This window comes from Manis javanica, chromosome 1 (assembly GCF_040802235.1).
Source record: "Manis javanica isolate MJ-LG chromosome 1, MJ_LKY, whole genome shotgun sequence".
NCBI lineage: Eukaryota > Metazoa > Chordata > Mammalia > Pholidota > Manidae > Manis > Manis javanica.
The window spans coordinates 221,046,817-221,072,511 of record NC_133156.1 but is presented as its reverse complement, the minus strand read 5'-3'; the positions used below and the strand labels follow the sequence as shown (position 1 = coordinate 221,072,511).

General features: G+C 38.6%; 1 protein-coding gene across 6 annotated transcripts in view; it reads right to left on the bottom strand.

The window, feature by feature from the left end:
- RBKS (ribokinase) overlaps nt 1–25,695 on the bottom strand; it is a 102,839-nt gene that overhangs the window by 59,995 nt on the left and 17,149 nt on the right. For 4 of the 6 annotated variants that reach the window (XM_073215096.1, XM_073215094.1, XM_073215098.1 and 1 more), the window contains exons 2-5: nt 15,383–15,515; nt 3,726–3,789; nt 2,753–2,815; nt 59–223 (exon numbers count right to left, since the gene is read on the bottom strand). In XM_073215096.1, the coding sequence (XP_073071197.1) occupies nt 59–223; nt 2,753–2,815; nt 3,726–3,789; nt 15,383–15,515 (425 nt within the window). Of the gene's footprint in view, nt 1–58; nt 224–2,752; nt 2,816–3,725; nt 3,790–15,382; nt 15,516–15,932; nt 15,999–25,695 lie in introns of all 6 variants that reach the window. The other 2 variants (XM_073215105.1, XM_073215102.1) reach the window with 2 other exon arrangements.

Below are 25,695 nucleotides of genomic sequence, written 5' to 3'. Positions count from 1 at the left end.
TTTCATTAATACAGTGGTAAAAGCTTTTATAGAAAGAGTGACGAATATGTGAATTCACCTCCATCGCTGTGGGCCATTGTCAGGGCTTCTAAAGAAGTTGTTGGAGTTACTTCTAGCTGGCAGATCATTACTTTGGCTCTGCGAATGGCGCCGGCTGCTTCCCTCAGGTCTTGAGTATTCAAAAGTAAATTTGCTCCAGCCACTATAACGATGATATTCTGGCCTATAAAGAATTTCTACATATTTATATTAAAAATCACAAGCAAAGCCAAGCAATGATATTTTACAAAGTTACAGTCACCCTCACAAAGTTGTTATACAAAATGTTTTGTAATGTTAGTTTTACTATTCCTAGACCATTCAGGTTGAGTTTTGTAATCCTACTGTATCTTCTATTACACTACCTCTGTAAGATTCATAGTGTTCTGATCATTTTGAGCAAAATCTAAAAAAAAGATTTACCTTATCAGCATTCTTACATACAAAGACTATTAGCTGAGAAATGATACAAAACATACTTTACAGTTTCTTCTGTGGAAAATGGCTGGTACAATGTATGCGGTAAAGATTCTGAATCCTAAATGACAGATGTCATAATGATGAGTATAAATAGGAATAAACTTGCCTAACGCTGAAAGCTAATACTCTGTGGTATACAGTCAGCTTGTGTGTATCCCCTAGGGTATTCTGCAAAGTGACCTTATAAATCAAAACACGTTTTATAATATCTAACAGAAGGAAAATTGTACTAGATAACTTAAGGAGGAGAGACGGATATTTGACCTATACTGTACCGGACCAAACAGAAGCAGGACTAAGGAATCTTATAAACTTATCACTTGGACCTCCTCGCTACAATTCCACCTAAGTGGGGGAAGGGTGGTGGTGCATTTTATCCATCAGGTGAACTCTCAGGGGCTGTGCTGTCCAATATGATAGTCATGAGCACAAGTCACATGTGGCTATTGAGCACTTGAAGTATGTCTAGTCAAAATTAAGATGGGCTTTACTGGTACAATACATAGCAGATTTCAAAGGCTGAGTACAAAACAAAGAAGGTAAAATATCTCAGTAAATTTTAAGAATATTTATATTACATATTAGAAGGATGATATTCTAGATATATTGGGTTAAGTGAATATGTTAAGATAAATATTATGTTTCTCTTTACTTTTTAAATTGTGGCTAATAGAAAATTTAAAATTAGATACCTGGCTTGCGTTATATCTGCTGCACAGCACTGATCCGGAGGGATGAGTTGCAGCACTTGTGTCTTTGCTTTGTGTTCCAGGCTGCTCATGTTGATCTTGTATAGACATGACCTAAAATGACCTCTGAACACAAAGCACATGCTAGCCTATCATCTTGCCACAGATGTGTTTGTTGGTCACAGGGAAGACTTAATAAAGTGGGGATGGTTCAGTATAAACCCAACTTTAGTACTGGAAAAATTCAAAATAGCCACACACTGGAAGACAGCATTCCTCTTCCCTTTTCTCCTTCAGTGACCTCAATCGTCAGGTAGAGTCAACCTGCTGCTTCTGTGCTGCCGACTCCGGATCTGTATTTCTGGCCTGGCCTTGGCTGATGAGAAACAAGCCCAAGACTACAGATGTCTGGTGGACACTGCCATGTGGTCAGCTCATTCATGCCTCAAAGTTACCTGTCAAAGCTGAACTCCTTCCTTTACCTTGCTTTCAAAGGAGGTGACTGCCCTTTCTCTGGGTATTTGTGTTAGCTCTTCTACTCAATCTATACTTTTGAAGGTATTGCCACATACTATAAACCAAAGTCTACCATATACTAGGCACTCAGATACACAATATTAAATTATATCTTTGTGTGGAAAATGCCATATTTGTTACACAGATAAGGAAGAAACAGAACTTGAAGATAGCCCCATAACACAAAAGAGAGATTGAAGACAAGGATTGGCAGCAATAATTAATTCAGATGAAGATTAAAGTAATGAACACAGAATGCCTATTACCATGAAAACTTTTATCTACTCTATTTGAGTGGAATACATTTTGTTGTTGTTTTATTGTAGCTTTGGGATCATTAAGGTAGAGCTAAAAATACTTAACGTGAGAAATGACCTTGTGAAACTGTACTATATAAATAAAAGACATATTGTAACAAAGCCTAATTTAACACAATGCATGCTTACTGCCCACAGTGACTAGGTTCTGTCTTAGGTACCCCATGAAATGGTTGATCTTTCAGATATTAATTCTGATTTAAAGAATCTTACATAGATGTTTTTAAACTTAAAACAGTTGGCAGAAATTATGAAAACTTAGAGGGTAAAGGAAAGTTACTGTTTTTAAAGATAAATATTTCAGTTATTGCAAGGCCTTGCGACAGACGTAGTTGTATATACAGACTTTTGAGATTTGATTGCTGTTTAAAGAGTAGATAAAATTGAACACTAATGATAAGTTGGAAGTAATTAGTTGCTGCCATTTGCTCAGTAAATATTCTATAAATATGTTTCATCAACTTACTTTTGTACCTATTTATATTTACCTAGTGTAACTGAAATGACAGATGAATACTTAACTGCTTTTAAAGACAAGTATCTATTCTGAGTTCATGCCAAGGGTAATGGGATGTTACCAGATTTCAATTAGGCCTTAGAGTGGTAGGTATGGTAAGAGAACCATAGGATTAGGGTAAAAATTGATGCTTCTGCTCCACTTCTGGACAGGAGCTGTTTATGAGATGACACTCCAATATGCGAAGCACATACCTTCACTATTGACAATTATAGAAGCAGTTCCTGTCGCAGCATCTTTAGTCTGATATGTAAATTCTAAAAGAAAAAAGAAATTACTATCACATATATACAGCCTGGCATGGATAATCTATTTTAACAATTTCAATGCACCACTAATCCTTGGAAACTCTTTTTAACCTTTAGCCATCTGGAATGATAAAAAAGAAATAAGTAATCAGTGCTAATTTATACCCATCACCTATAAAATGAGGAAAATAGAAGTCTTTACACTTAGTTGCACCTTTTCCCTATATCAGTAACAGCCCAGCAAACCACCCCCACTGCCAGTTCCCTCAAATTATTCATAGTAACATACATATGTATTCTTCTAGTCCACCATATTTCTTTCCTTCAGTGGAAGAAAAGACAGACTTGAGATGAAAGATTAAAGGTTAACCCTCTAAAATGAACTTGTTTGCATTTCTTCTCTCTCATAAGCTTTGCATCTCATCAAGAATTATGGTCTGGTGTGTAAATGGGAGCAGCAAAGAGCCTTGAACTGCAGCCAGAGATCTTCATTCTTGTCCTGGCTCTAGCTCCAACTAGCTGTGTGCTCTTGGACAAATTCAGAACCAATCTGGCCTTCAGTTTTCTCTTTTGTGAAATGATGGTATCAGCCTCAATCGTTGCCAGCTACGACATTCAGTGACTTTTCTTAAACTATCTTTTGTGAATGTGGCACCTGTTTTATCTTATCACCTGCTTTTGAAACACTTTTATGAGATGAAGGTCTGTAACTTCCTACCATTTTATTTCCCACCTGGAGGAATGTACATGAAAGAATTAGCCAAACAACATTTAAGAAAGACTAGACAAAGCTATGCATAAAAATTCTCTGTCCACTAGGGGAGGATCTAATAATTCTATTCTATACTCAGTTTTTCTTATAATAATGAGATCCCAGAGAAAGTTATAAAAACTAACTTTAAAAAAGATGAAATTTTACCTGTAGAAATATCATTCTGTTTTAAGTTTTCTATATAATCATTGCCAAAAGAATCTTTGCCAACCTGTACCAAAGAAAAGATGAATGTTAGATCATTTAAATTTAGTAAAATGCTACAATGTAGTTTTTAGAATACGTAGCATTTTAAAAGGGCATATCTGCACAGTACTTTATAAACATAAACTAATTAATCTTCTTAATGTAAGATGCTAGACTTGATTTCAGCCCAAAGAGTTGTTATGTACTAATGTTCCACTTAACATCCTACCTAAAATGTGAAGCACTGAATGACACAAGTTCCACAGCTTCACTCTTTTTGATCTGTTCATATGGAAGCTCCCATTGAAATTGAGAAGTCCACCATCAACAATCCTCAATATTTATGAAGAATCTCAGTTGTTTGTACTTCACTATAAATGAGGGTATCTTTGTAAAGACTTGCCTGGTGTTTTAGAATCTCATCTTTTCCCCTGACCCTGACATGAGGGTCAAAGAGGAGTGAATTAAAAAAGCCCTAGCTAACCTGGGTACCAGGCTATAGTGGCATTCTCTTGGTTTTGCATCCTAGCATCCATTCTGGTAACGATACTTCAGTTTTCCCTTTGGACAGCCACTCCTCTCCCATTCATAAAGAACATGATTAGGGTGGCAGATTTGTTACAATCAGTGAACTTATACTGACACATTATTATCACCCAAATTCCATAGTTTACATTAAGGTTCACTCTGGTGGTGTACATTCTATGGGCTTTGACAAACATACAGACATAGATCCACCATTAGAGTATCATACAGAATAACTCCACTGGCCTAAAAATCCTCTGTGTTCTGTTCATCCTTCCCTCCCCCTGGCCCCTGGCAACTACTGATCTTTTTACTATTGCCGTGTTTTATCTTCTTCAGGATGTCATATCGTTGGAATGACACCAGGCAGCCTTTTCAGATTGGCTTCTTTCACTTAGTAAGGTGCATCTTAGGTTCCTTCCTGTCTTTTTGTGGCTTGATCACTCATTTCATTTCAGTGCTGAAAAATATTCCATGGTATGGGTGTACTGTAGTTTATTTATCCAGTCACCCACTGAAGGATTCTTGGCTGCTTCCAAGTTTTGGCAATTAAGCTGCTATAAACATCCATGTGCAGGTTTTTGTGTGGATACCCTCCTATTTCTATTTTTTATCAGCTGTCACCATTTAAATATTGGGAGAGTTTATGAAAACAAACTTCCAGGAGGTCTGGAAAAGGCAGAGGTTCTGGGCATCCTGGGCCCCCATTCCTGCAAGAACTGGAACTGTCCCAAAGGTGAGCACATGCTGTCTAGTTCACCACAGCCCCCACCTAGCCTATTGCAATTGATGCTACCTGCTCGGCCCCTGGAGGCTTTTAGGCTCGCCCCTCCTGAGCTATCCTTCCACTTTTCTGTCCTGCCGGGAGCACTACATCAATGGATAATGAGTCTGTCCAGGTCTCAGCCACTTCTGGAGTGCTCTGCTCCTCCACAGAGAATTGTTCCTCTATGGATATCAACAGAAAGAAACCTTGAAGTTTATTTGGAGCAGGATCCTCAATGAGAGAAAATAAAATTTCCCGGTAAGATTTTGGATTGTTTAGATCAGGAGTAGGAAAGCCTTTTTTCCCTGTTAGGGGCCAGATAGGTCATATTTTAGACAATGCCAAAAAAATGGTCCCTTTTACCACTATCCAGCTATGCTGTTGTAGTGTGAAAACAATCAGAGAGAACCTGTAAATGAATGCAGCTGTGTTCCAATAACATTGTATTTACAAAACTTCATGGTAGACAAGATTTGCCTCATGGGTTGAAGTTTGCCGTCCCTGATTTCAATGCCACCTCTGATACCTTCTTTCTCAAGGAACGCTGTGGGTAAAGTGAAGGTTCCTGTGGTCAGGATTCTCACCTGGCCCGGGTTGGCTGGCTCACTACACACGTGTGGGCAATAGGTTGCTATTGATGCTATATAAATAAAGAGCTCCGCCCAGTGTTCTCAGTGGCACAGTGGCCTGGCTGCAAGACTGCTGCACAACTGCAAGGCTGCAGGAGAGCAGACATGAGACTGGAGTGGTGGCAGTCCCGAGGACAGAGACTGAGACGGCTGCGGGGGCAGAGAGGACCAGAGACAGAGACCGGCTTGCTGCATGCAGACTCGGTCTGAGTAGATGGGATTCTAGTGACTGACCTGCCACCATGGGAATAAAGTTGGGTATAAACGCTTTCACCCCAAGAATGTTCCACTGTCATTTTCTGGTCTCATTGAATCCATAGTGAACTTGTCTGGGGCTGAAACCCATTGGCAAGACAAACACTTTTCCTTGTGCTCCATTTCTGATTAGCCAATACTCTCAAATAATGTATAATCATTTCTCATTAGCAGAATTTCTATGTCTACAGTGAAGAGCATCCACTAGGAAATGTTGCTGTGGGAGGGCTCCCCTGTGGAAGGTTATCTATCAAAGGTTTCCTTCTGGGAGGCTTGCCCTTTATCTACCAGGTACGAGTGCTAAAGTATCCTATTTCTTAGGTCCAAGGTTCACACCAAAACACTGCTATCTCATTTTTTTAAAAAAACATCATTCAACTCTCATGAGCAATCAAGGTGTCATATAATTGGGAAAGTATCATTGTAAGAATGTTTTAGGGATTAAGGCCATCCATAGGCCTGTGGGGTCTGATACAAGTAGAGCAAAGAACCTTCTTCCCCTTTTCTGTCAGTTTTAAAAATAGGTGAAATGTGTTTCAGGTGAGTATCAAGGGCAGGCTTGATAAATGATGGTGATGTACAAACATTAGGAAATGTGGGGATTAGGAAGAATTGTTGGAGGGGAAGGAGGACACCAAAAAAACATGCAGCTTTGCTCTCAGGAAATGGTTAACATCAGAGGGAAAATAAGACAGAGGCAACTCCAACACCAGGTGGAATATGATGTGTGTGAGAGGCATAATGAAGAGGGAACTCTGAGCTCAGGGTAACTGCATTTTACAGGCTTGCTGCAGTTGTACTTTACAGGCTGCAGTAGCTGCCCATCTCCTTCCTGCTCAGAGAATTACCTGATTCGCTACATCTCTCAGTGATGGCCATGGTTCTAGATTTCTTCTAATAGTGATTTCCTGGCAAATCTGTTGGCTGGCTTTCTGAACTCTGTGTGAGAGGTGTAACAAAATACTCTGCTCTTGCCTTCTTTGATAGTCTCTTGTCAAAAATAAAAATTTGGTAACTAAAAATAATTAAAGGGGACAACACTGGTGAGGATTAAGAGAAGTAGCTCCATTAACTTTGCACTAGGTCATGTGAAACATTACAAAGTAGGAAAAGTGGTAAGACGTCTAAGAGAAGGAAGACAGCATGTTAACTTGTGTTACAGAAGTTGGAAGCCTCTTTGTTCCACCTGTGCGATTTTTGGACAAGCCCCTTTAGCTGTTTCTGGGCCTGTTTCCTTATCTGTAAAGTCATAGAAGGTTTGCTTCAAGGATAAAATAAAATCATATGCGTGACAGCACATTAAACACTGTAAAGGATCAAGCAACAGTTTGGTGCCATCACCATCATTACCCATCACCCCTGTAATGCTGCTACTATGGCTGCTTCTTTGGGGGGACGGGGTGGGGCTACTGCTGCCTGGATTCAATCTCATAAACCGCTTTCCTGTCCGGCCGGTTCTCCCTGATGCTTCCTATTCCTCTTACTCCCTATCATCAAACAGTAGAGCCCTTGATCGTGGAAGCATGTGGGAGCAGTAAATTTTAAAAATGAGATTATATTACTATTATTATTCTAATAAAAACATAACATCTCCATTAATGGTTTGCTGGAGCTAGTGTTATTGAATGTAACCACATATCCTGTTACTTTCATGAGACTAAGATAGCCGACTGGGAGCATATCTATGCCTTGTGCATACAAATTTGTATCGAAATGTGGACAAAAGCAAAGGAGATGAGAATCCTGTTTAAAATGGTCCTCCTCTTCTTTCTGCCTTACAGAGTTGCACAGATGACTTGTGCAATGCTATACTGAAAGAATGCCATTTTGTGTTTCCCCTTTCATATCTCTTACACCTTCATTTATTCTACTGGACTTACTTTAAGAAAGGCTGAGAGAAGCGAATGCCTTCCAGTCCCATGTCTACTTCTGCCTCAGCCATAAGCCTCTTCTCCAGTACTTGGGAATTGATGACCAGAAGTCAGAGGAGTAGAACCCAAGCAAGGATATCACTCATTGCCTGCTACTGAGCTGAGTGAAAATCACAGTGAACAGTACAAACAGGAGCTCCTTGAAATACTATTATAAAGGGACCTTCATAGTATCTTTGGAGGCTTCCCTCTTTTCCTGGCACACTTTTGCCTATCAAACTGATAAGAGAACTGTAAGTATCTTGGCCATGAGGCAGAATGGTACATATAGGAGTCAGGAAACTTGGAACTGAATTTCAGTTCCGCCCTTATCAAACTGTGGATAAAATGAGAGTTCCTGTGGCCAGGATTCTCACCTGGTTGACTAGCCCACTGCACACCTGTGGGCAATTTGACTCTATAAAAGGAGCTCCGCCCAGTGCTCTGGGCACAACATGGTGGCAGGGTTGCAAGGTTGCAGGACAGCAGAGTAGAGGCTGGAGTGGTGGCAGTGCCGAGGACAAAGGCCCAGAGGGTGGCTGTGCGGACAGAGGGGCCCAGAGGCAGAGACAGGCTTGCTGCCTGCAGACTCGCTCTGAGTGAATGGGATTCTAGTGACTGACCTGCCACCTGAAAATAAACCTGGGTATAACCCCTTCACCCCAAGAATGTTTTGTTGTCAATTTCTTTGGTCACACTGAATCCATAGCGAACTTGCCCGGGGCTGAAACCCATTGGCAAGACACAAACTAATTAAAATTTTTTATATTTGGCTGCAAATCGTTCCATCTGAGCCAGGCTGTAGGGTGTGACTGGTGTGTTGTCTCTGGCAGATTAGTAAACCAATAGCTCTCAACCTTGGCTGCACATTAGTATCTCCTGAGGAGCTTATAAACATCCTGATGCCCCGTTACACCCCGGGCCAATTAAATCAGACCCTCTGCAGGTGAGACTGGAAGTTCCCCACGTGTTTACAATGTATGGCCTCCAGTGGAGGACCAGTGGATTTCAGGATTGAAGCTGGGAGAGTAAAGCTGCCTGGGTAGAAGTGAAGAGGTACAGCACAGTCCTGCGGTACTATGTTGGTAAGTCAGCCACAAGGGACTGCAAAGCATGACCTGTTGAATCTGCTGGGGACAAGGAACCCATTACACTGGGATCAAGATACTGTGAAGCTAGAAAGATTTCCTTGGCTTTGTGTTTGCTGACTCTAGTCTCATTTTGATGTATCCCAGGCTTACTTCCCCTTGCTTCTTTCTAAAACTCCTATTTGGCAAAAAGAGTTGGATTTCTCTGTTTTACAGAATGGTCTGTAGAAAAGTATTACTAAGTTCATATTATCATTTGACAGTGTTAAAAGACAATATGAGTACAATATATTCATGTCTATTTCCTTGCCTTTACTTGTGAGAACTTAGAAGTCCTTTCCTTTCTCCTCCATCTAAGCGCCTTACCTGCTGTCCAAGCATCAACTTAAGGCCTATCTCCCCTTTCTAACCCTTGTTATTCCTCCTGTTTCCAGAATTTCTGTGGCATTCCTAATAGATACCAGGTAGAACCATTTAACTGAATACTCTCTTATGTTGTTTGCCTAAACAGTCTTCTGAAAAGCTCACTGGAGACTCTAGCTTAGCATATATTTCTCTCTCCCCAAGCCCTGCACATTAGAAGTGTAATGTAAGTATCTGATCATCTTAGTTGCCTGCCCATTTTCCTGGGCCTAGCTTATCATTCTTAAAGCGACACAGCTACAGGCATGGGGACTATTCTAGTTATGGCTGCAGAAAGGTTCTGTACAAGCTTTTGCTTCTAATAGTCTTCTTGAAGGCACTCTTAGACTCTTCTGGTTGTGGTAGGGAAATACTTTTGGCCAGGAAGATTCTGGGAAAACTGTATCATCTGAGCTAGCCTGCATGAGCCTTTTCCAGGTGAAAAAAGCCAGGTCATCAGCAATCCTGGTCAACCACTCACACTTAAGCTAAGGCAGTTCACAGAACTCCAGGAGCTCTTCAGGAAATCCTGGGCTCAGCTCTACCCTATATACTGTAGAGCAGCAGTATACTGAGTATACTGAGTAGAACTTTGGGAGTGATAAAATGCTGCCCAGACACTTGAAATGCAGCTATTGTGATTGAAGAACTCAATTTAAATTAATTTATATCTAAGTAGTCACACGTGGCTAGTGGCTACTATATTGGATAATGCAATTGCAGAGAAATGTGAATTAGGATCATGGAAAACATCAGGGCTGGGCTTATCAGGAGCAAGAGCATTTCCTCCAGCTGCGGGGACTGAGGTGCCTCCTTCACTCTTACCACTGGGAAGGTTCTCTTTACACTGAGCCAGTCAGTGGCTTCCACACAACACCTACTGCTGAGGAGGTGACATCAGTTCATGCTATTATATACTAAACTTCTATATTTCAGAATGGTTAAGGGATGAGCTGCTTGGAATCCTTAAATGGCAGAAAACACCTAGTAATTTTACCCATCAACATATATTTGATGTAAATAAAACAGAGGGTCCAGATATCTTATCCAAGGTCATGTGAAATAGAAGATTCTGTTAAAAAAGTTATCACATATTAAAATAAGTTACCAATTTTCAAAGTTAGAATACATGAAAATATAATTAACACTAAAACCAAGCTGAATGTGATTTAATCTTTGTGATTCAAGAAATGTGACTTTTCAGTGCCTGAGGGTCATGAACAGCAGACTTAGGAGACTAAGCTGCATTTGGTGTTATATGATAAAACCCAGCAGTTGCTTTTTTGAATAAATACCTCACATTAATTTTTAACTTGTCATTTCTGGCTTTATCATAAAAAATGAAAGACAAACACATAAAATTCCAGTTGTATAAGCTGGTTGGTTGTTGAAATGCTAAAGAAATGGGCACTCACCTTGATAATGGCCTTTAATATACAAAGTTAATGCTACAATCACCATTATCAGGTCTGCTTATCTGAGAGTGGTGGTGGGTTTATGGTAATCCAGTTATTTCTTCCATTCTTCCTATATTAGGCATATATTATTTATTTGGTTAGAATCACAAGATCCCCTGTGTTTGGACATGAGGCCAGGCATTCCGGTTAACATAGCCAACTAGGTTTAGCCAGTCATCTTTCAACAGAGGTCAGGAAAGGACAGATTTCACTTCATTATATATTATCTGGAAAGGCCTGGTGACTAATTTTCAATCTTTGAAAATTAAATCTTAATGTAGAATCAGTTAATTGTCCCACAGTAATCTAACATAGAAGGTACCTTTTTGGTTAAGATGACGGGTACTCTAATACACTGCTTTTCAAGCTTTCTATGGTGAAGGCTGTTTACTTTCCCTGTTTTCATTTCCAATTCATTGTGGACTAATTTGTAAAATATAATAACAATGAAATAAAAGCAAAAGAGTCATACAAAATACAAGGCCTAATTTATTATTAATTTATTTTTACTTTTCAAAATGTTTTATTTTAGATTTTCAGATTCTCTTACTGAAGTATAGTTAGCATACAGTATTATATTAGCTCCAGGTGTACAACACAGTGATTTGACAATAATATGAAATGCTTACCACAATTGGAGTGTAGTTACCATCTGTCACCATACAAAGTTATTACAGTGTTACTGATTATATTCCTTGTATGATACTTTTCATCCCCATTACTTATTTTATAATTGGAAGTTTGTACTCTACCCCCTTCACATATTTGCCCATCCTCCAGCCTAGCCTATGGCAACCATCAGCTCTCTGTAATTATGAGTATATTTCTAGTTGGTTCATTTTTTTTTAAGATTTTGCATGTAAGTGAAGTCATATGGTATTTGTCTTTCTGATTCATTTCACTTAACATAATACCCTCTATGTCCATCTGTGTTGTCACAAATGGCAAGATTTCATTCTTTTTTATGGCTAAGTAATATTCCATTGTGTCTATGTACCACATATTCCATTGTGTCTATCTTCTTTATTCATTCATCTATTGATGGACCCTTTGGTTTCTTCTTTATCTTGACTCCTGTAAATAATGTTGCAGTAAACATAGGGGTGCATATGTTTTTTCAAGTTAGTGCTTTTGTTTTCTTCAGGTAAATACCCAAAAGTGGAATTACTGGGTTGTATGGTATTTCTATTTTTAGCTTTTTGAGGGGCCAAGGCATAGTTCATTATTACTATTACATTCAAAAACTGTAAGATTACTCTGTCAAATTGCTATCAATGCTTCTAACTGCTAACTCTTTCTGTACTGTCTAGACCAGTGAGTTTGCAACCTGGGCCTGAGGACCAGACTTAGTGTAGAACTGCTTTAACATACTGCTTCTGTCACAGGACTTCATAACTGACCATTCTGAAAGGAAAATGGATAGGTTCTTATATTAGAATTTATACAGTCTCAATTTGAAGGAAGCAAGACCAGGTAATTTCTTGAAGGTCCTGATTCCCAGTCTGGGTCATTTGGGTTCACGCTCACTCTTGGTTTCCTTCCACTGCACAGAAAGCAGGATCTCTGGGCTCATAAGGGGCCACTGGATCTTGAGCTCTTTATTCTACCAGGTCCTCCCGAGCTGCCAGTGTTTGGTGTTTAGAAATAACTTCCTCATCTCCAACATTTGGCTTCAATAGAATGGAGGGAGAGGAAATATTTAAACAAATCAGGGGAAGTCTTATGAAAGGTGTCCAGATAGGCTCTTTGCCCTGCCAAGAAGACTTAATTTCTATGATATCTGCTTGGATTTTTCATCACAAAATATAAATCTCTAATTATCCTTGGACTGTAGCCTTGGCTGGCCCATGACTCACTTCAGTACTGACTTAACTACGTGATTCTTAACTACGTGAAGTGTTTCATTATACATGTTTCTCTGTATGCATATGGATTGATTCATGCTTAATAGTCCTTGTCAGAGCACCTTGACAAAGACTTCTCCTTAGCTCAATATAAGAAGTTTTGCACTTGCCATCAAACAGTCTTACTTCATCAGAGCTTGATCTGAGTTTGTTGCAGGGCAGTAGAAGGTAAGTTAATGTTGCTAAGAAAACCAGGAACATTTCTACCTGTTTTTCTTTTGTTTCATCTGTTCATTTTTGTCTTCAGTAATTTCATGATACTGGTTTGTACTTGAAATTTGTAATCTTTTACAAATGCTATAAAGCAGCTTGGCTAATTTGCCTAATAAAAATACACTTCACAATGGAAAGAAATATGATTAATGGATAATAACAATTGCTATTATAAAAGATATTTTCTCTTTAAGAAGCTGAAGAATATTGTGAAATTTGTTTAAGCTTAAATAAATCCATGTCTAAAGGTCCCTGCTTATCTAGGCAAAGTAACCCTGTGTAGGTTTTAGCAGATGCCATATTTTCTTATCCTCTCTGTACAGATACCCAGGCTACACACCACTATGGGGCTTAACATTAGACAACCAAACCCAGGGCACAGTAGATATAAAGATCTTTCAAAATTGTACAGGCACTAACATAAACCATCATCCCCAGACCAGAATGAAACAAGAAGCACCTTCATTTAGTCAACCTCCTAATCAGAACATTTCCTTAAGTACAGCCCTCTGCCTTCTATTTCTCTCACATTCACTCCTGAGGTTTTATGATTCATTCCCCCAGTTTGGTTCCACAATTCAAATAGACTTATTTTTATTGCCATTCTCTCTTTGCCTCAAATTCAACAGACCTAAAATTAAACCAATCTCAAAAGCTTCAAGTTGGGTGAGATCCCAGGGTACATCCAGTTTTGACCTTAATGGCGACATGAATAGCTTTTATAAAGCTCCCAAGAAGGGTTCTCTTGTAAGAGGGGTACGTCCAGCTCTTGGGACCTCCCCTTTCCCCAGGCAGCCATTTTGGCATTTTGCTCCAATTCTCTGTCCCGGTTTTCCCAGCCAGGAAATATCATCCCTTTTTCCAGTTGTCATGCCTCCTTAAGTTAGCACCATCTGATTATGCCCCAAATCTTTCATTCCTGATCCAGCACAGGATGGGTCAGGCCTGACATTTGTAATCAGCTCCTCCTCCCAGCCTCATAATTCCTAGTACATAATAGGTAATCAATAATTACTTGCTGATTAGTTGACTGACATTTAAAATCTATCAAGGGCTCAACTTTAGCAAATGAGGGTTTCTTACTTTGAAACCTGTGCTTCATGTGATGTTTTTGACTAAATAGCCAGATGAGAATTCTATCATGTTATCATAAATTAGAAATAAAGTTACAGTTCATTAGCAAATGAAGTGCTAATTGTATAGTTTATACATCATTTAAAGACTCCCATGGAGAAAAAGGTGATGTACACAATGGGGAATGACATTCCAGAGATATTTTGGTAAAATATACCCAGCTAACAGGAGAAAGCTCGTTCTTGTACACTTCTCATATTTTTCTTATCCTATACTGTGCAGACCCAATCTAGCTTTCCTAAAATAAACTATCTTTCCTGTTATACCAGTAATGCAAGTACCTTAAAATTTTGTTAAAGATGCAAAAATTGAGCCAATGCAGCCAACTTTGATTTCTTTTTAAATAATTTCAGTAGGATGGAGAGAGAGAGGATTACTGCATTTTACATGTGATTTCTAAAAACAGAACCATGCCTAAAGGTCTGTTATGTGTCATTCATTAAGGCTTAGATTCCTTTCTGATCTACGATATAGCATTATAAGAAAATAGCTTAGAGGTAAATAAATCACCAGTTATTAGACCAAGTTTCCAAAAGCTATGTTGCTGCAGTGAAACCTGCTAAACACAGGATGACTCATGCTGTTGTTTAGAAGCCGGACTACAGAAACCTACTGGAGTAGCTGAGTTCCTCATTTCTCACACTCTGGTTATAAACTCTTTAAATTCAGGGAATGCAGCAGTAAGTTATTTGAAGACTGCTACTTCACAGAGGCTTCAATGAGGTGGAAACCAATAAAAGGACAGAGAAGATTATTCTCTTCTATTTAAATCTTTAAAAACAATGAACTAAAAGAATTGATAATAGGTCCTGGAACAAGTACATGTGCATGCATGTTTATAGCAGCAGTGTTCACAAAAGCCCAAGGGTGGGAACAGCCCAAGTGTCCACCAACAGATAAACAGATAAACTGTGGTATATAAAATGGAATATTATTCAGCCACAAAAGGAATCAAATATTGATAAATGCTATAAGGTGGATAAATCTTGAGAACATTGTGCTAAGCGAAAGAAGCCAGACACAAAATGTCACATACCATATGATTCCACTTATAGGAAATGTCTAGAATAGATAAATCCTAGAAAACACAGATTGGTGGTTGCCAGGGGCTCAGGGGAAGGGGACATGGGGAAAAACTGCTTAATGGTAAGAAGTTTTACTCTGGAATGATGGAAATGTTCTGGAATTAGATAGAAATGGAGGTTTTACAAAACTGTGCATGTACAAAGCCATTGAATTATTCAATTTAAAACTGTTGAGAAAAATAAAAACAATTCAAGTCTTGGAACTAGATTCTTGCTTTCTAGAATCCTCTCTATGGTACTTTACACTTACCTTGCACACCATAGATGTCTTTGCTCCAAGCCTAGCAGCTTGGACACACTGGTTGGCACCTTTTCCTCCAAAGCCAATAAAAAACTTATGTCCATGGATGGTTTCTCCAGTTTTTGGCAAACGCGAAGTAAGACTATCATAATTTAAAAAGAGAAGGGAAAAAAGCACATTGGTAACTGCAATCAAATTGTTTGAAAGAGAAAGGGAAGTTTATCTGATGGAGCTCTAGTCTCAGCAACCAGAACTACAAGCAGAAGCAGGGAAGATAACCTTGAAGGTAACATTCATAGTCTGCCTCACTACAGAGAAGGCATCTGCTTGACAGAATTCCTCTCTCTACCCACTGCCCCACAGCCACACTACTGTAGCTCAACTTCCCAAGACAGCTAGTGTCTGTACTGCATCAGGAGTGCTCACAGGGGCCTGTTTTTCATCTAGGAGATTTTTTGGAGGGAAGCAACTTCATATTCCCCCTTCCCAATGCCCAGCATAGAGCTTTATTCACAGTGGGACTTAATAAATGGCACCAAATTAATGTGCGTTTCTGTACCGGTTTATCTGGTTACTTTAACAAGAAGCAGGAAGCATAGAGAGTTCTGGTAGTCATGCTCAGGACCTAAGAAGAAGAGAGAAGTTGAAATTCCAGGCACTAAAGAATCTTCTTTGTTTCCTTGGGGGTGGGGTATTTAGATGGCAGGATCAGGTTTTAACCCTAGTTCATCTTGTATACCACTCATTTTATAGTACTCACGAGGGCATCTGTTTTAAAAAAGGGATTCTAAAAAGCTAAGTCTGGTTCAAAATTTTTACTATAGAAAATTCCAAACATGTAAGAGTAAATAGTATATTGACTTCCCCTACTCCCATGCACCCATCACTCAGATTCAACTGTTATCAACTTGGCTGATTTTGTTTGAGTCTATACCATCATTGACTTCTCTAAGAGCTAAGGATTTTAACCAACATGCTACATACAGCCTAATGAGGATAGTATTAAATGAGGCAAAAAAGAAAGAGTAAATGCTTTGCTCCAGGGTATGATTTTCATAACATTAAAGATGGAAGAAGTGAGGAAACAAAATCTTTGAAGGACAGAAGACTTTCAAACGGAAAAGGAGTTCTGGGTATAGGGCCAAGTGAAGAAGCTGGCTCAGGTGGCGTAAGGACCGGCTGACTGGCCACAAAGAAGTGGGCCAAAGGCCAGCTGGAGCAACTGGAGAGAGGACAGGTATGACCAAAAAGGATAAGAAGCTTTAGGCAGGAAAAAGGCCAAGGGAGAAGTTCTCAACAGTAAGTCGATTGAGAACTACTGTTTTAGCAGATTAGGAATTTATGTTCCTTTCCCACATAGGCTGTGACCTACCTGAAACCATTATCTTACTATACTAGGGTAACAGAACAATGCCAGCTCCCACAGGTCATTAACAGTTTGTTTGCAACGGGATGACATGACTGATAACCAAGAACACATGATTGTGTCAGTAAAGGCAAAGTTTGACCTGTGAACCTTCTTTATGTACTGAGACCTCTAAAAGTCGGGCTCAACTACTCCATTCCCTAGCAGTGCACTGTCAAATATGGTTATTTGAGCTTCAAAAGAGACCCACCACTAATCTGAAAACATCCCATTCCACTCCTCCCCTTTTCAATTCTATTTTTATCTCAGATTCTAAATGCATTTATAGTACTGATGAAAAAAATATACATTTACAAGGTTCACTTCTGAAAAAGGTACTCAATCAAGAGAAAAATGGTTTTAATGCAATGTTATTATCCTGTCATTTAATTTAGCAATGACAAGTGATGATGAGATTTTGATTTGCATCAGAAATCTTAAACATTTTAGGATTCTGTTATGAACTGGCAATGATGAGTAATCTGTGTGATTGAGTAACTGTGTGAATTCTTGGTTTATTGATGCTGCTACAAACAACATTCATAACAACCCTAAAAAGAAAAAATATCCAATGTGGCTAAAAACTGGTCAAATAACTTCATTAGTAAGACTATCACTAAAGAAACTTATGACTCCCACATACTATATTTATACTTAGATCTGGGTCACAGTTCATCAGTTTGAATTAGGCATATTTTTTTTACTATCAGTGGTGGGAAATAATGAAAAATGTATTACCAGATTACTATTGGGAGTACATGTAAGTGGGGGAGGAGTGAAATCAGGGCTACCATGTGTATGTGTTTGATGTGACAGCAGATGGATGGGATTTAAACTCATTTCTCAACAACTTGTATTAGCTCAAGCACTGTACTAAAGTAGCCATCATTGAAATTCCTCACTCCTTTGGACTTCTATTTTCTTTCTTTTTTGTTATCTTCTATGTCTCTGCCCTATTCTTACCTCTTTTTTCTCTCAGTTGTAGACTTTCCCTGTATTAGGACAGGGACCAAATTGTGTTCTCCATTTCATCCACAGTGCCTAGCACTTAGCATGGGGTTAACATTTTTGCTGACTGAATCTTTTTAAGAGTCTCCCCTTGTCTATGAAGGGCTGCAGAATATGCTACCCCAAAATATAAGCTGTAGGGGTCCAGGACATGCCACTCCAAAATATGTCACTTTGGAACTGATTATTTTGAGCTGTAGGCACTTGAAAAACAGCAGATACAGGGAGAGGCTTTCTCTGAACTCCCTTCCTCTGTGTGAAGACAGATCCTTTCAGAGGAACTCATGTGCCATAAGCCCCCTACCCCCGGGAGTTTCCTCAACCAGAGAGGTTTGACTTTTGGGAGAGACTAGAGTCAACACCACACCCAGACAGACCTTGTCACAAGATGTCATATACCTCCCATCTACTCTAAGGACCCATTCATCTTCCCTAAAAGTCATTTTCTCTCCCCCAAAGAGGCTGACCTCTCTCCTCCTTTTCCCTATTCAGATGGTATTTAATCCTGAATTCTAAGTCACCTTGGGAGGTTACTCATTTTCCCTGGGATATAGTTAATACGCTTCTGTTTGTTTTTCTCTTGTTAATATGTCTTTTATTACAGAAGTCTCAGCCAAGAGCTCAGAAGGGTAGAGTGAAACATTGTTTCCTACATCTCTTTTCTGTGTCTCCCTTCCATAGCATCCATTCTTCTAAACTGAAGATGTGAGGTGTTGAATGGGGAGGAGCCTGGCAGGGATAACTGCTCCCTTGTCCGGCAATAGCAATGGCATGTTTCGCCAGACCTTGCCCACTGCATTCCCAACGTGAGCAGCATTCCTCTTCTATAGGCAAGAACTGTACTAGAACTCATACTGTCATTCCTTCATTTATGCATTAATTCAACAAACATTAAATCAGTGTTTCCGGTGTACTTCCTACAGGGCAAAATCAATTCGGTGACAATGTGATAAAACCTAACCCTGATGCAAGTCATACATGAGTGAAAAACACATCGTAGAACAGGAGATTAGTATGGTCCAATTCATGTTTCTTTAAAAGGAAAAAAGATATGTATGTGTCCTTATATGATGTGTAAATGCATAGGAAATGAAATATTGATGAAAAGTCTCTAGCAGGAGTAGAAGTTCACATTTTATTTTATTTAATTATGCTTGGAAGTCTAGGCAACAGGAGTATATTTATTATGATGGGAAGCCACTTGTTACAACTGCAGACTTATCTGGCCTCCCTCATATCTTTTTCCAGCCACTAGTTCTTCCTGGGCTTCAGCTGCCTTCTTGAAGGTGTGACCTAACAGAGCCTTGCCGGATGCCGCTCTTCTTACTCGAGTTCCTGTTCCTTGGTTATGGTTCTTCAGGCTGTCCTGCAGGATTGAGCAACCAGCTGAACACGCCAATTATCTCTTGCACAGGCTCTTGCTGCCTCCCTGCTTCAGCCTCCTCCCTGACCCTTGCTCTTACTCCATGCATTACAGTCTTGCATAGAAGAGGTGCACTGAAGTCTTTGTCTTACACTCTTTTTTTTGAACCCAGACAAAGACAGTTTACTGCTTATTTATTTTTTTAAAGTAAATGAATCACACAGCAGAAAGTAGAAGTGGAGATCCACTAGAAAGTTAGTTACAAACAGGCAGGAGCATTTCCAAATTACAAATCTAGATTTACTTTGAATCAGGCTTTCCTATCTTTTTCCTTATTAAAATCATGAAATCAGAGTTCATGAAAGGACCTGCACAGAGCGTCATCTCCTCAATGAAAGCATTGCTATGATTCACCCCAATTCAAAGACGAAGTTTAGAGGGTGCCAAAGAAATTAAAGTGTTGCAAGAAAAAAAGAGGAAGGAGTACTGATAGAAATACTCTTGCTACCATTTAAAAATTAAAAATAGTGTAAATTTCTGAACGAGGGAGAAAATCCAGAGAAAACCAATCATAAGAAACCTATCTGAATTTAGAAGAAATTTGTAGTGTTAAAAATGTCACGCATTTTAAACTGGACAGAAGGAAACACTGATAAAACATTCACAGATGGCCCCATAGTCTTCAGGGCCATGAAGCCCTGTTGTGGTTAAAGCCTGGTTGTGCAAGGCAGGAGGCCTGAACCACTTACTGATTATATTACCCTTGACAGCTTTTCCCTCCTTGAACCAGCTTCTTCTCTTGCAAAATAGGTTTAATAATACTTGTCAACTCCTTCAATGCCTGGGTTCTGTGCTTCTGAGTTCTTTCACTGACAGGCGTTATCAGAACTTATCAATTGCTTTTAACGTCTTGACAATGATGTGCTTGTTACAGATTCTCAGAGATGATTCATACCAAACGATGGAATGATCTGGTTAAACAGGGATAAGTCTTTCAAACGAAGAGGTCATACTAATACACGCTCTAGCCAAGAGTCAAGGAATATATTGTTTTTTGGCTTTTGCATGCCATCCTTTCTTCTTCTGGCTGCAAACTTCTGACTCGCTGTGTGCCTCTGTAACAGAGCATTTTACTATTAGTTATTATTCAATTAAAATTCATTATGCTCATCTGTTAGTCCTACTGCCTGTATTCTTCAACCAAATCCATCCTCTGAGCATTTGTGCACGTCACATTTACAAGGATGAGAGTAATTTCCAAACCAAGTTAGTGATATCTATTTCTAGCTCTAAAAAGAACTTAGCCTCCCAACTGAAACTTGATTCTGTGGTTCCTAACCCTAAATTGCAGACATACATATGATTTATTTAAGGGAATGAAACATGAATTATGCTTTAAACAGTTCTCCTCCCTCTGGGGTGGGATGAGGGAGGGAGAAGGAACAAGACTTACTGACCTTTGCTTTGTAATATATACAAATCCTCCCTCAGGGATCGGGGCAGGGCTCTAGATTTACGATGTAAATAAACCCCTACAAGTAAGATGTCTCTAAATCTCTCCAGAGGTCTCTGACTTTCAAGGTTTTCTTGCCATTCAAACATTCTTTAATGCAGGTGCTAGTAATCTTGCTCAGAAAGTCCTGATCATGCAGAAATGTGAAAACATTCATGAAGCATTGCTTCTCCACAATTTTCTTCATAACAATATCACTACCCAACATTATGATACTCAGTTCTTTCCTCTTTCCATAGCTTCTTTTGGATTAACTGCATCCCAATTCCTCTTCACTACTGGTGTTATTAACTCTACCTCTTTTTTTTATTTTTTAAAATTGACTGATTTTGGGTTTATGATAAGCATCTTCACCGTATCTGTTTATTTTCCAACATTATGATGCCATTTTGTATATAAATGTAATTTACAATACTTTTCCATTTCACCTCCCTAACCTTTGTGCTATTATTGTCACACATTTTACTTCTATGTGATATAAACCTTAGAACACTGTTATTATTTTTATTTATACAGTCAATAGCCTTTTAAGGGAATTAAGGAATGAAGAAAAAAATGTCTTTGTGTTTACCCATATATATTCCATTTCTGGGGCTCTTCATTCCTTTGATGGATCTGAGTTTCCATCTAGTTATTTTCATTCCACCTAAAGAACTTCCTTTCAGTATTCACTGTAGTGCGAGTTTCTGGACAAACTCTCAGCAATTCTTTTCTGTCTCAACTTCTATTGTTTCTATAGACTGCTCATCTCACATCAATGGCTCTGTGCATTTTGTTCAGCCATTTTCCCCCCTTCTGTGCTTCAATTTAGATAATCTCTACTACTGTTTTCAAGTGCTGTCTTCTATAATGTCCACTCTGTTGATAAGTACTCTGTTGATATAATGTCTTCTATAATGTCTACTCTGTTGATTGGCCACAAGTGAATTTTTCAGGTCAGATATTGCATTTTTTCATTTCTTAAATCTGCTTGGTTCTTTCATATATCTCCCACTTTCTCCTCACTACATAATAGTTCTGCCTTATCTGTGGCAGATACGATCTGAGACCTGCAGTGGATGTCTGAAACTGCAGGCAGTACTTAACTCTACATAAAGTATGTTTTCTCCTAAACATATGCACCTGTGTTAAGTTTCACTATAAATTAGGCACAGTAAGAGATTAACAATAATAAAATAGAAAAATTTACTGTAATAAAAGTTACATGAATGTGGTCTCTCAAAATCTTACTGTACTCACTCATCTGTGATGATGTGAGGTGAAGAATGCCTCCATGCTGAGACAAAGTGAGGTGAATGAAGTAGTAGGCTTTGTGATATAGCTTTGGCCTACTGTTGACTTTCTGACGTTACGTCAGGAGGATCACCTGCTTCTGGACCATAGCTGGGTAATTGAAACTGCTGGAAACAAAACTGGATAAGATGGGATCTCTTCATGTTTTTCTTTAAATCACAGGGCATATGTATTGGTTCTTTTAAAATCCCTCTTTGCTAATTCCACAGTCCCTGTGTTATGAGTTGTTTTTGATTGATTTTTTTCTTGGTCACAGATCACATTTTCCTGATACTTTGCATGACTGATGATTTTTGATTGGATGCTGAATATTGCAGATGTTACATCGTTCAGCATCTTAATTTTGTTGTGTTTATCTAGATGGGCTGAACTTTGTCCAGGCAGTTAAGTAATTTGTGGATCTGTCTGATTTTTTTGAGGACTGTTTTTGAGATGTTAGGGTGAGTTTAGAGTCATCTTATTTTAGGGCATGTTTACCCCTTCTAGTAAGTGGTGGTCTGTCTGGGATCTCTACCAAATGCTCTAGGGGTCACTGGTATCTCTGGTGGGACAGAACTCAACACTGCCCATTCTTGTCTAATTTTTGGGAAGCCTTCAGCTTAGAGCTCTCCAGTTGCCCAGCTTTGTGGAGTTTCTCTCTGTGTGTGTCTACTTAGTATTTAGCAATTGACTCAAGGGGACTCCTATGCAGATTTCTGGGCCTTTCTTTGATTAGTTCCTTCCTCTCCAGTACATATTCTGACCATCTCAGTCTCCCTAAACTATGAACCCAGTTTCCTCAACTCACTCACTGCCATGCTTTCCTTGACTTCCTCCTCTCTGTGCCACGGTCAGAAATGTGGCTCCAGGACTTGCCTTTTTTGTTTGCTTTCTCTTCTGGATAACACTCCTGTTGTCTGGTATCTGAAACAGCTACTTCATATATTTTGTCACATTTTATAGTTGTTTATGGTGGGAAGGTATTAGTTAATCCAACAGGGTCAAAAGTAGTATTTTGAATGAATGGTCTATACTTTAAAGACACTTGTATAGATAGTTGGGATGACAGATGCCTATGTACATAATAAATTATACAATGAAGTGAGAGCAGGGCAAATGTGCTGTTATGACTGTAGTCCAAAGAGAAAAGTAAATCAATTATTAAATAGCAATGTGGTCAGAATAATGGGGACAAAAAGGGGCCACATGCTTCTTCGTTCTTTCAATGTGGGATAGCGGACTGAGTGCAGAAGATGCTGGGAGAGGCACGTAGGTTAAATATCAAAAATATATTAAAAACAAATACTGTCTAATGTCAGCTAATCTTTTTGAATAATTATGTAAATACCTTCTTATTCCCAGCTGAGAAAAGTAAAGGAGAAAGAACAGAAACTTAGATAAGGAGGTACAGAATAACCTAATTTTGGAACAAGAAGCTGTGAACAAGAGGGCAGGAGAAATGTAGTGTGTATGGGGGGATTAGTGTGTGGGCACTGGACAACTATAGGATGGCTTAAGGTTTGTGGGAAAATCAGCATGCAGAAAAATAGAGCAGAAAGGGAACTGGTGAGACTAAAGGATTTATCTCACTTCCTGATAAACTTTTTAATTCACTGAAGAACACAAGCAAAATACGAATAGTGACAAATAACTACAAAATCAATATTTTGTTTTCTATTTTGTCAATTATAGTAAATTTTAATTCCAAAATGACTTCTGTCACCACATTGTAATTATCTAGGCTAGTTCTTCCTGCCATCTGCTGGTGTAGGTTAAAGAAATACAAACAGAATTAATTTTACCCTAAGCAAAATATAATTAAAAGGATAAATCAACATTTAAAAAATGTATTCTGGAATCAATTACTAAACATTCTAGTTTACTATTTGGGTTTCTGGTGTTCATGCTTCTTTCCCATGATGATAATCAAGAACTGATTATATTGTATTTCAACTTCATGATACATTTGTAAGATGGGTTCGGGTAGTCATATCATCATCGCTGCTTTAGGGAGAGAGTAAGAATTCAAAAAAAAAATAATGGCATAAAAATGCACATGGTTAGATGATTGAGCCTAAATTTTAATTCAGGTCTTATGATTCCATTCGTAAGGCTTTTAAACCATACTGTGCTTTCTTTGACAACCAGCTTTCTCTCAATATTTTTTCTATGAGAACTTTAAGATCTACTCTTTAGCAACTTTTAAATATGCAATATAGCATTAACCATAGTCACCCCAGTGTACATTATATCCCCACGATTTACTTATTTTATAACTGGAAATTTGTGCCTTTTGACCCTCAATTCCTTTCACCCACCCCCATCCCCTGCCTCTGACAACAATCAATCTGTTCTCTATATCTATGAGCTTGGTTATTTTTTTTAGATTCCACAAATAAATAAGATCATATGGTACTTCTTTGATTAGGTATGTCTTCCTTTGTCTGACTTATTTCACTTCGCAAAATGCCCTCAGGGTCCATCTATGGTGTCAAAAATGTCTGGGTTCCTCCTTTTAAATGGCTGCATAATATTCCATTGCGTGTATGTATATATGTATAAAAATGACTTTTTTATCCACTCACCCATCGATGGACACTTAGGTTGCTCCCATATCTTGGCTACTGTAAATAGTGCTGCACTGAACATGAGGCTGCATGTATCTGAGTTACTGTTTTTTATTTGGATCAATACACAGAGTGGAACTGCTGGATCACATGGTGGTTCTATTTTTAATTTTTTGAGGAACTTCCGTACTGTTTTCCATAGTGGCTACACCAATTTACAATCCCACCAACAGTGCACAAGGGTTCTCTTTTCTCCACATCCACACCAATACTTGGTATTTCTTTGTTTTTGTTTTTTTTTTTGAGAATAACCATTCTAACAGGTGTGAGTTGATATCTCATTGTGGTTCTGATTTGCATTTTCCTGATGATTAGTGATGTTGAGCATCTTTTCATGTACCTGTTGGCCATGTGTATGTCTTCTTTGGAAAAATGTCTATTTAGATCATCTGTCCATTTTTAAACTGAATTTTTGTTTTTGTTTTGCTATTGAGCTGTATGAGTTCTTTATGTATGTTTGATATTTTTTTTCTCAGATGCATATGCTCTCCCTATGCATCCTTTAAAATTCAGCTCAGATACTACTTCCTTTAAGAGTCCTAACTTAGCTGTGATTAGTTGCCCTGCCTCTGATGTCCAACAGCCTATGCCTGTTTCTATCACATACACTTCTGTGTCTATACACACCATGTGTCCAGTAAACATTTGTTAAAATATATAGTACATTAATAGTGTCAGATACCATTTCTTGAGTGCTCGCCTTAAGATAAATATTGCACTAAGCATTTTATGACCACTAAATCACTTAATCCTTATAATAACTCCATGAGAAACTTATTTTTATCTCCATTTCACAGATAAGGAGAATGAGGATTAGTTAAAAAGTATAACCCAAGTTCACCCATTAGAAGATGGTAGAGACAGGACTCAAACCAAAGTTGGTCTGACTGCAAAACCCATTACAAGATATTATCCACAAATGTACTTAAAACTCCTTGGACCTGTTTACATTTAACATTCTTATAATTTCTAGTGTAATTTCTGGTAACTATACTTCTGAAGAACACTGGAGTTTTGCAAGCTGAACTAAGATAGAAAGACCAAATAATGGTGCTTCTTTCCCTAGAGTTCAGAAGGAATTAAGTTGATGGACAGAATGTTCTCGTTTAACTTTTCTTTTTAAATCCTTGGGTA